The sequence below is a fragment of the Formica exsecta genome, unplaced genomic scaffold (assembly GCF_003651465.1).
Source record: "Formica exsecta isolate Colony F162 unplaced genomic scaffold, ASM365146v1 scaffold371, whole genome shotgun sequence".
NCBI lineage: Eukaryota > Metazoa > Arthropoda > Insecta > Hymenoptera > Formicidae > Formica > Formica exsecta.
Genome location: NW_021850953.1, coordinates 59,952 through 72,144, shown reverse-complemented (window position 1 = coordinate 72,144; position 12,193 = coordinate 59,952). Strand labels below are relative to the sequence as shown.

At 32.4% G+C, this 12,193-nt stretch overlaps 1 protein-coding gene and 1 pseudogene across 1 annotated transcript in view; both read left to right on the top strand.

The window, feature by feature from the left end:
* The first annotated feature begins 3 nt into the window (after nt 1-3).
* On the top strand, nt 4-4,491 carry LOC115239335 (annotated as a pseudogene).
* A 153-nt stretch (nt 4,492-4,644) lies between these two features.
* Nucleotides 4,645-12,193, top strand: part of LOC115239333 — an 11,644-nt gene continuing 4,095 nt past the window's right edge. Inside the window, exons 1-3 of the mRNA XM_029813806.1 lie at nt 4,645-5,164; nt 9,012-9,486; nt 9,735-9,965. Of these exons, the coding sequence (XP_029669666.1) occupies nt 4,943-5,164; nt 9,012-9,486; nt 9,735-9,965 (928 nt within the window). The 5' untranslated portion in view covers nt 4,645-4,942. The remainder of the gene's footprint in view (nt 5,165-9,011; nt 9,487-9,734; nt 9,966-12,193) is intronic.

Genomic DNA, 12,193 nt, shown 5'->3' with positions numbered 1-12,193 from the left:
TCGTGTAAAATATGGAACAAAGAAATGGCTCATGGATTTTCTTTGTATAGACGGGTAATGTGGTAACTTGGCTCATGGCCGTTGGATCGTGACAAAAATTTTGAAAAATTTCGTTTCCTGCTTATCTTAATCATACAGGTAATTTTAACAATTTGACAATTGAATATATAAAAGTATCCAAAATTATCTTTTCGTAAATTACAAAATTTCCTAATCGTAAAGAAAACTAAGTAAAATCCAAGTAAAATGGCAAAAGAGCCACGCGCAGTTTTTTGGGCGCAAAGATATATAATTTAAACCAAAAAATAAATTAAAAAATTAGAGAATTTCTTTAATTACATGATTCGCGAAAGGCGGACGTTTCGGCCCTTTTTTTGGCCATCATCAGCGCAAATAATACTAAATTCAACAATATAAACGGTATACAGAAAAGTCTTAATCAACGCCTTCTACCGTTGGTTATCATGTAACTTTGCGCTTTAATTGTTTAAGACTCTTTTTGTATACCGTTTATATTTTTGATTTTAGTACTATTTGCGCTGATGATGGCCAAAAAAAGGGCCGAAACGTCCGCCTTTCGCGAATCATGTAATTAAAGAAATTCTCTAATTTTTTAATTTATTTTTTGGTTTAAATTATATATCCTTGCGCCCAAAAAACTGCGCATAGCTCTTTTGTCATTTTACTTGGATTTTACTTGATTTTAATCGTGTAAGAGCCTTACTTTTATATCTTTTGTAAAGAAAACTATTTGATTCAGGAATAATAGATGTAGAGTAAAATGTTACATATATTTCTTTTAATCCAGCCAGAGCAATAACAAAAGAAAGTTTTTTTTCGAATTTAGCGTCTTCACAGACAAACATACAAACACATTTTTGCGCACAAATCGATAACGCTCCGTGGTAACACATATTGGTATTATTAATTTTTTTTATAAACATAAATTTTTTTACAATTTTTACATAATTTACTTAATTTAAATTTTTATATAATTTATTAAATTTTTTAAACAAATTTTAAAGGAATATGTTAAAAAATCGCATGGTTTCTTATAGTTTTTTGGACGTACAAAATACGTGGTAACATTCATTTGCTCTTAAAATGTGTGAAAAATGTGTAAAAATCGTAAAAAGTCTATTAAAACATTATATTTGTGGGTGTATATTATACAGTGATCAAAAGATATGTTTTTTTTTATGTAAATATATAAAATAATTGGCACTTATCCAAATGTATTTTAGAAAGTCTATGTAAATCTTTGTGAGCATTTAGGTACATTGATACGAAGATCGGAGGCTGATCTAAGAAACCATTTTACGACCCGGGATAAAAATCGACGACTTTTTAGCATACTCAGTGTTGCCAACTCGGATCATCGCTATCCCACTAGAGCGCTTCGTGGATCCCACTAAAAACCACTAAACTCCTCTGCGTTCTTTCCCACCAGAAACCACTAATGATGTACTTGCTCCTCACTTCAACAACGAGTTGCTCAGCGATATTGGGAATGGAAAATACAGTTTATTATTAGATGAGTCGAACGACGTGTCCGTAAACAAATTATTAGGTGTCGTTACAATATATTACAGTGATAAACAGGGAAAAACGATCGCAAGTTTTTTAGCATTGACCAAACTGGAAACATGTAATGCTGAGGGTATCGTCAACGCTCTAAAGAAAACTCTTGATGAAATGAAATTAGATTTACAAAATTTGTTGGCCATTGGAACTGACAATGCTTCGGTTATGGTCGAGATAAATAACGGCGTTTATGCAAAATTGAAAACAGAAATTTCGTCGCTAATTTTGATCAAGTGTCTCTGCCACTCGTTACAACTCGCCGTGTCACATGCAATGAAAATTCTATACAACATGTATTGTGATGAAACAAACATGTTGTACTTGTTATTTCTGAAGCCGATTTTGTCTGAGATACAAGTCGTGAACAAAGCATTTCAAAGCGAGAAAAACGATCACGTAAAGCTTTTAAATGATCTCAACATCCTCGTGCAAGGAATTTCGAAAAAACTCGTATTGCCATCATGTAAAGTAGATCCTCTGCTAAGTTCCATCGAAGATTATCTCGATCCTAAACCGTACTTGGGACATTCGTTCGAGAAAAAAGTTGAGCAGCTCAGAAAAAACGGAAAGATTAGCGTTTACGAAGAGCAAAAAATCCGCGAACGATGCAGATCATTCTTATTCAGCTTTTTCAAGCAGCTCAAACAACGATTGTCCGAGAACATAGGTATCCTTAAAAAAATATCGCTGTTGTCAGTGGATAATATTATATAAGACTGATTATATAATAAAACAAATAATTTCAAGTTTATTTGAGTTTTTTTAAATTTATGTTTGAATTGACGAGATTACGATTTCTCTCCAGAAATTTTGTATTGAGATGTAGGCGACTTAAATTTTTATAAATTAACGAATATTGCCAAAGAATTTGAAACTTTGCTCAGTTTAACTATGGGTTTAGGTTGGGGCTTTGGGTTGGGATTTTCAGTATTTTAAATTCAGTTTGTTTGCTTACATATGCATAAAAACAATCCAATTTTTAAACCATCAAATTAGATGCCGATAGTCGATATTTTCAATAATGTTCCCTTCACATTATCCACTTTTAAGACATTTCTCATTAAAAATACTTAAATTTATAAAATTTTGTCCTAAAATACTAAGTAAAGGCTCTTATGCATATATCATACGAAGAAAATAAAAGGCAATCAAGAGCCAGCGCAGTAATTTGTGCGTATATGTTTTATTACAATCAAATTACATTGATATTTTGACTTGTCATGACAACATGGGTGACTCATTCTTGTTCCGCGTATTATTATTGTCACATTTTTGATATAATATATTCCATATACTTTGTAATTGCGCTGAGGATGGTCCAAAAAAGGACCGAAACGTACGCTTTTTGTAATTTTGTCTATCACATAGTCAAAATATCAATGTAATTTGATTGTAATAAAACATATACGCACAAATTACTGCGCTGGCTCTTGATTGCCTTTTATTTTCTTCGTATGATATATGCATAAGAGCCTTTATTAGTTATATTAATAATTTACATAACTACAAATTTTTACTTAAATTAAATTTACATAAAAAGAAAACCAGATAACACACATAAAAAATGAGTAAAATATCTTCATGTATTATGATCGATCAATTCGTGTTCGTTAAAAATTTTATATCTTGATTTTAAAATTGACAATCAATATTTTGTAAATGTTGCATCTAAATTCTTATCTGCAGTAAAATTATAATAAATAAATCTCATATACTTACATCGGCAGAGTATTATGGTGATCTACATAAGTATCGGTTACAACAAGGATGGGGCATACTGAGTATTATCGTCGACCAGTTCGTACTGGCGTCATGCAGCATTTTGAACATTGCAAAGATAACATTGATACGACTGCATCGCGATGATCTGCTGAAGAATCTATGTAACGCAGCAAACAATTGGACATGCATTGCGAGGCAGGATCATCGACAAGTAATGCTTCGCTATACTAACCTGGGCAGATTCGTCTTCTTCTTTTAGATGGGTTCCGCGTATATTGTCGTTGTCTCGTTGGCAGCCAGACCGCTTTTATCGTTTGCGACGTCGCCTTCTTTACAGAATATTACAAGATCCGAGAAACAAATGCAATTGCCGCATGAAATGACCTGTCCCTCCAACGTATCGATCGTTTGTTACAGCATGTATATTTTCCAGACTGTTCAGCTGATGTTCACATCCATGAGGAACGTTGGCAGCGATGTTTTTCTCTTTGGTGTTTGTATGCATCTCTGCGGTCAAATGGATATACTCAGCCTGGAATTATTGCAATTTCACGAAGGAAATAAGAACTCTTATTGGAACAGAATCAAAATAATCGCATTGGTCGAGAGACATTGTTTGCTTCTGGATTTAGCCGAAGGCATCGTGGATACACTCGATACTATCTTAATAGCTCAACTAGTTCTTCACGCTTTGCTTATATGTTTATAGATACAATATTTTAAACAAATTGTATATTTCTTCTTTATCGCAAATATTGTGCCTATTTTATCGCTGCAATCAATCACTCTAATATTATAAAATCCATTCAATTATTACAAAGAATAAATGTCAAGCATTTTTCAGGATTGCAGCTTATCGTGTCGTTTGGCAGTGCATGATTTTGCTGTTGTCGGAACGAGTATAATGTCGTTCAATGTATTAATGATACAACTTTTTTGTACAGTTATATGGGTGAAACTTTGTCGTCAAAAACGCAAGCGATCTCTCAAGCAGTTTACTTGAGCGATTGGTACAATTTACCTACGAACATCGTGCAAGACTTACGTTTTATAATAGCTTGTGCCAATGTGCCTATTCGCATAAGAGCGGGTAAATTCTATTATATAGATTTCAATAGTTTCAAAAATGTTTTAAAAGCATCAATTTCTTATTTTTCGGTGCTGCAAATCATGTTGGCTCAATAATTGTTAGAAATATATATTTGAGATTCAGAAATATATATTTGACATCTAATTTCTATTTTTTTTGTTTCTCTGGATGATTTACGAAGTACAAGAAAGATGTATTTTACTTACTTATTATATATTATATTGAAACAGATAAATTTATAATATATATATTATACAATTGTGGCATAGCGTCAAAACTGCCAAGTCGAAATAAAACGTTATATATATTCGAAGCATAACATAGTGAATGAAACATGTAGGTGAACGTTCTCTCTTATAGTTCGCGTATAATAAAATGGTAGTTATTTCATATCGACAATTTCGAAAAAAATAACCATGCGAATTCTCAATGACAATTCAGCGTAAAGTTTTATTGCAATATTGTCTGCACTTTGTGATAATGCGCACGTTAAGAGCACGGAGGCGGGTTGATAAGCAAGTATACGTTTCTCGAGTTGAATAAAAAATGAGTCGGAATATTTACCTACTATCGTGTCAATGTAGTGAACGGATCATCGACATCAGTTACAGTCATTATCTAGACCCGATGGCAGGTGAAAGATGGAAAAACGATATCGCGTATGCGATGACCCCATTCAAATTGATTGCGTGGCCCATCGGCGTTTGGCCGCTGCAACATTACAACTTCTATTCATTATTACGCAGTGCCCTGGGCACTTGCGGTGCGGTACGCATCTTTTGAGTTAGGATCCGGTAATCATTGATGCACGATTGTTCGAGGACGATGTTAACAAATATTTCTATTACGTTGCAAAGCAAAACTGTTATAAACAAAATCTCAGTGTTGTGATAATAATTTATTATTTTTAACGATTTATATGGTGAATTTTTTTCCCAGCGTAATAACAGATCTTGAGTGGCACAATCGTATGTCGGAAAATGTCTAAGAAAGACTCTTCTTATGTTTTATGATATATGTGTAGTTTTTTTACGAATCATTTATGGATAGCATAATTATTATGGGTAGTATATATGCTATACTGTTTGTTTTAAAAATTTATTATTATTTATGGCTAACATTATAATAATAATAATTACACAATAATAATTGCGTGAAAAAAGATTAGATAAATAATGTGTTATAAAACGTCATATATTTATTTATTGTTAGATATTTAACTTCGTTGCATTTTTGTTTTATATTATATCGCTATTTAAACTTGTTTTAAATATTGCTAATTTAAATTTGCTATTTTTAAACAGTTTTCACTACATGTTATTTTAATAACATTTATCTTCCCGTTACTATTATTCCAAGTATAACATAAACTGAATGTTTAAAGTCTTCTGCATAAAGTATTACAAGGTATTTTCTTCGAAACTTGATATCGTACAAAAAAATATTTTAGACAAAATTTATGAGATTTTAAGAAAAAAAAATTGATGATATTGAATTTTAAGTAGAATTATTTTTCAAGATCATGTAAAACTCAACCTGGTTTTTTAAATAAGACTACCCTAATGTTCTTTATAGAAATCGATTCCTCACAATATTTGGCGTAAATAGTTATAACAGTAGGATGGCAAAAAAATTAACAGTTTATGAGATATTTTATACTTTAATTTGATATAATTTTACATAAACTATAAAATATCTCGTAAAATATTTTATACTTTATAAAATATTTTATACGAGATATTTTATACTTTAATTTGATATAATTTTACATGAACTATGAAATATCTCGTCAAATATTACATTTCTCGATTATTTTGCCTCAATATTACTTTTATACACAAAATAATAAGAGGAATCAATTGATGTAAAAAACAGATATAGTTGTTTTTAAGAAAAAATTTACAACAATCAGTTACTAAAATTATAGCTATTAAAATTCAAGATTATCAACTTTTTTCTTTCTCAAAACTTTATAAATTTTATTTGAAATATTTTTTTGTATAACGTCAAGTTCCGGATAAAACACTTTGTAACGCTTTATGTGAAATACCCTGTACATTCAAACTTATAATATATCATCTAATACTTTGGGCTGTTGTCCCGAATGGGACATTTCGAGTTGACGGCAGCCCTTTTGCGTACTTAAAGTAGATACCAAAATAATGTAGTATTCAAAATTTCAGCCGCGGCAAATCATTTTTTCAAAAGTTTTTACCTAAAAGTAAAACCTCAACTAAACCTAATTATAGGAAAGAGAAACTATTTTTTCAATTTCACCGGGTGCTTTGGATGCAAAGCGAGATCTATATATGATTCTACATGGTTTTGCAACTTCGAGCGCAAAGCGAGATTCATGTCATATCAGCGGCTGCTTGGGATGCAAAGCGAGGTCTATAATTATATGATTCTACATGGGTTTGCAACTTTCAGCGCAAAGGGAGGTTCAGGTCATATCGCCGGGTGCTTTGAATGTGAAGCGATGGGTAATTATACAGAAAGAGAATGACTTCATGTATGATCTTGACCTTGATATGTTGTCAAAGTCATCGTCCTGAATGACTCTGATCTTGAAAAAAATGGCGGTCACGATCCGTTTAAAAGTTATGAAGCATTAAAATTTCTGTTTTGTACAATACGAAAGGACGATAAACTTTGGGTTATATAACGTAACCCAAATCAAATTTTAATTTTAAATCAGAAATAGGTTTGGATTAGGTTATATCTTTCGGAAGTGGAATCCCCCTGTAGGGAGGGGGGGAGGGCTGAACTCACACTGCGTCCAAAAATATCTTGTAAAATATTTAGTTTTCAATAATCTTACCGTAATACTTTTATGTACCGAATAATGAGACAAATCAATTAGTGTTTAAAAAAAAACAAATAATTGTTTAAAATAATACTGTAAATATTGTAAATAATTACATACTTTTTCTTAAAAACAATTATTTTTTTATACTATTCGATTTCTCGCAATATTCGGCATAAAAGTTATAAGAGCAGAATGGCTAAAAAGTGAATAATTTACGAGATATTTTATACTTTAATTTGATATAATTTTACATAAACTATAAAATATCTCGTAAAATATTTTATACTTTATAAAATATTTTATACGAGATATTTTATACTTTAATTTGATATAATTTTACATGAACTATGAAATATCTCGTCAAATATTACATTTCTCGATTATTTTGCCTCAATATTACTTTTATACACAAAATAATAAGAGGAATCAATTGATGTAAAAAACAGATATAGTTGTTTTTAAGAAAAAATTTACAACAATCAGTTACTAAAATTATAGCTATTAAAATTCAAGATTATCAACTTTTTTCTTTCTCAAAACTTTATAAATTTTATTTGAAATATTTTTTTGTATAACGTCAAGTTCCGGATAAAACACTTTGTAACGCTTTATGTGAAATACCCTGTACATTCAAACTTATAATATATCATCTAATACTTTGGGCTGTTGTCCCGAATGGGACATTTCGAGTTGACGGCAGCCCTTTTGCGTACTTAAAGTAGATACCAAAATAATGTAGTATTCAAAATTTCAGCCGCGGCAAATCATTTTTTCAAAAGTTTTTACCTAAAAGTAAAACCTCAACTAAACCTAATTATAGGAAAGAGAAACTATTTTTTCAATTTCACCGGGTGCTTTGGATGCAAAGCGAGATCTATATATGATTCTACATGGTTTTGCAACTTCGAGCGCAAAGCGAGATTCATGTCATATCAGCGGCTGCTTGGGATGCAAAGCGAGGTCTATAATTATATGATTCTACATGGGTTTGCAACTTTCAGCGCAAAGGGAGGTTCAGGTCATATCGCCGGGTGCTTTGAATGTGAAGCGATGGGTAATTATACAGAAAGAGAATGACTTCATGTATGATCTTGACCTTGATATGTTGTCAAAGTCATCGTCCTGAATGACTCTGATCTTGAAAAAAATGGCGGTCACGATCCGTTTAAAAGTTATGAAGCATTAAAATTTCTGTTTTGTACAATACGAAAGGACGATAAACTTTGGGTTATATAACGTAACCCAAATCAAATTTTAATTTTAAATCAGAAATAGGTTTGGATTAGGTTATATCTTTCGGAAGTGGAATCCCCCTGTAGGGAGGGGGGGAGGGCTGAACTCACACTGCGTCCACGCACATACTTTGCGTTGGCAAGCACTTACAAAAAGATTTCTGGATAAACAAACTGAAAAAATAGATTTTCTTTGCTGTAATTGTGTTTTGTTAAGGTTTCACATTTAGGTTAAAAACTTTTGAAAAAATTATTTGCCGCGGCTGAAATTTTGTATACTACATTATTTTGGTATCTATTTTAAGTACGCATGAGGGCTGCCGTTAACTTGAAGTGTCCCATTCGGAACAACATCCATACTTAGCATTTATAACATAGTTTGAAACTAAATGCAGCATTTTTTATACACTATATGTAAAAAACTAAGATACTTTCTATACATTACGGATGTTAGAGAGAGAAAGAAATTTATTAACATTTAAATACAAAAATATTTATAAAATCTGTTTACTTAAAGTCGAAACACGTTTTTTTCTGAATACAAAACGATATATACGAAGAAACATATCAACAGGGTGTAATGGTGATCTTGCCTTCCATTGAACTATGCATGGGTTGTACCGACGCGGAGCAGAATGTGGACAGCATCATGTTGATCTGTTGCGGAACACTTGGCGTGCTAAAAATGATATGGTTCCGCATTTATGCAAACAGCTTAACTGTTAATTACAGCTCCGCCATAAAGGATTATTTGACAATTGAAAACGTAGAAGAGCGTGCGATTATGCGAAAACATGCCCTTATAGGAAGGATCGTCTCTTGCCCCATGCTATGCTTCTCCTACTTTAGTTGTATAATGTACGGACTGATACCTCTTCTCAGATATGATAAAAGAAACCAGATGAACGTAACGAACGATGACGCAATATTGGAGTATGCAATACCATCAGCATGCACTATGAAATACCTTAATGCTCCAGCAAGCATGTATAAAATTTTGTGCCTCATCCAAGTTGTTGCGATGATACTGTCGACGAATGCTCATATCGGTAATAATATCTATTTGTTGTTTGACAATTCTGTGTAATTTTTACCTTAGCTAATATCAATCAAATATTATAGAAAAATACTTAGAATCATATTATTACATTTGTAGAAAAAAATTTTTATTTCTTTTATTAACGCGAGGTATCTTCTTACTAAAAAAGAAGATTAATTGCTGTATCCGGATACGTATTTTTTAATTAGAATAAGGAGTCCCAATATATTGTTCTTAATGAATTTTGTTTATATAAAGGTAACGACGCGTTGTTTCTCAATATCGTGTTGCATATTTGTGGTCAAGTAAAAATTCTGAGAGCTCATTTCATCGATTTTAATGTTACAAGTCCGCGAATCTGCGATCGTTTCAATGCACTAATTCAAAGACACTGTTACCTGATAATGCTGACCAGGAAACTGGCCAATATGATCAGTTTCGTTTTGTTGATAGAGTTATTTATTATCAGCATATTATTATGTATAATGGGTGAGTATTGTTATGTCATTTCTAAGACCGATTCGCGAAATATGTGTATATATATATATATATATATCCGAGAGGGACAGTAAATCCAATGGAGAGACGCAATGGCATCTGAACGAGAGGGGAGGATCGTCTCCGTTGATCTCCGTTTTATTCAAAGGCAGCGGCCAGCAGTGAAAGAGTTGCGCGGGTGGGGAAGCGCGCCGCTCGTAAGGTAGTATTAAAAGGCCATTAAACGGCTCGACATGACGTACGACTTTGTGAGCGCGTGCACGAAGAATCGCCGGCGAATGAAAGTTCTTCTAAGTCTGCCGCTTCGCCTTGCACCGATAAGAAGGCATCGAGTATACGTATCTGTAATTTCGTTCTCTCTTATGCTACCTGTTCCTGTCGTGATCTATATTTTGTCCCTTTGATTAGGGAAACTGTTGGCGTGAAATTTATGATCGTCATGTATGAGGACCGGAGAGACTCTGCCGCTTAATCCGCATTAGCTTCCTCTCCTTCATCGTAATATATACCAACGTGAGCGAGAGACTCCACTGATTAGGGAAACAGGAACTGCGAAATTTACGATCGGCGCGTGTACGTTGCGTTTCGCGAAATTCGCGGAACCACATGCCGGATATCACTCTCAAGATCTGCGATGCGTTTCGGAGAGTTGTAGCCGTATATCAAACTCATTGTCAATTAAAATGCGCAAGCATGTGTCTCTAAAGTTAAAAAAAAATCGACTTCATACCGAAAAATGTTTTTCTTTGTTTATATATTTTCAACTTTACTGATCTATTTTGAAACTTCTTTTTAAAACTCGTCAATCGAAAATTTAAATGCGAAGTAAGAATTATATGCGATAAACTTTTTTATCACATAATAAAAAATATATGTAGCAGAATTGGTCTTGTGTTTTTTTCTCGTGAAATCACGAAAAGAAGTTGTAAAAACATTCGTATCGATGCATCTCAAACTTGAACAAAGTTGACTCTAATCGTAACATTTGATCATAATTCAACACAAAATATGAATAAGCTAATTGTTAAGTATAATTAAAATTCGACACTAGGCACTTTGAAAATATTAGACATTACAGAATTATTGTGTCTGACCATAAACGATCACTAACTACTGTTTCGAAAAAACAATCTTTAAAAAAATGCAATTTTGTTAACAAAGTTGACTTGTTAACAAACTGACAGTCTTAAGCAAAAAAATTATATAATAAAAAAAATGTAAACCTGTGCAAACACAAAGAATATGTTCCTGTAATACTTACATAAATTCAGAAATAATAAAATCATTAAATTTGATCTATACAGGGTGTTCCAGGAGGAAAGGTCAATATTCTGGGAGGTGATCGTATCGGTCATTTTAAGTAAAAATGTTCATATGAATATATGTCCTATTACCCACGGTTTCCGAGATAGAGCTGTACAGTTGTACAGTTGCAAAATTACTGACAAGAAAGAAATATTACGTACTATTTCTAATATTTATTGTTCAAGTGATACATTTTTTTTTATAATAAATAATTCCACCGTTAACATTAATGCATTTTTCAACTTTTGTGTGAACATGGCATGTTGCTCGTCTGAGTACATCGTGACGTTCCTTTATGCGGGCACTAGCATCCATTATTTGAGCGAGCAGTTCGTCTCGTGTATTCACTTTTCTTCTATACACTTCAACCTTCAATGGGGTTGGATGAAGGTTGAAGTGTACAGAAGAAAAGTGAATACACGAGACGTACATTCAAGTCGCTCTATCTCGGAAACCGTGGTGAATAGGACATATATTCATATGAACATTCTTGCTTAAAATGACCGATACTATCATCTCCCAGAATATTGACCTTTCCTCCTGGAACACCCTGTATATATATACAGGGTGTTAGAAAAGTCTGAAAACGGTCAAATATCTCCTAAACAATGCATTTTAGAAAAAAATGTTTCAGACAAAAGTTGTATGGTTTTGAGGGGGACATAAGGTGATGTCATTAATTTGACCATGAATAGTTGCTTGAAGGTCACGTGAAAGTCACCTTCAATTTTTTAAATGGAACTGCCTACTTTTTATTATATATTCTTGTATCTTATTTCGAGAGCTTTTTAAAACACTATAATAAAATATTTTTTCATTAAGTACTTTTTGAGTTATTTTATATTTTAATCTGACATATTTTGATATAAAAATTAAAATATCTCGTAAAATATTTAGTTTTCGATAATCTTACC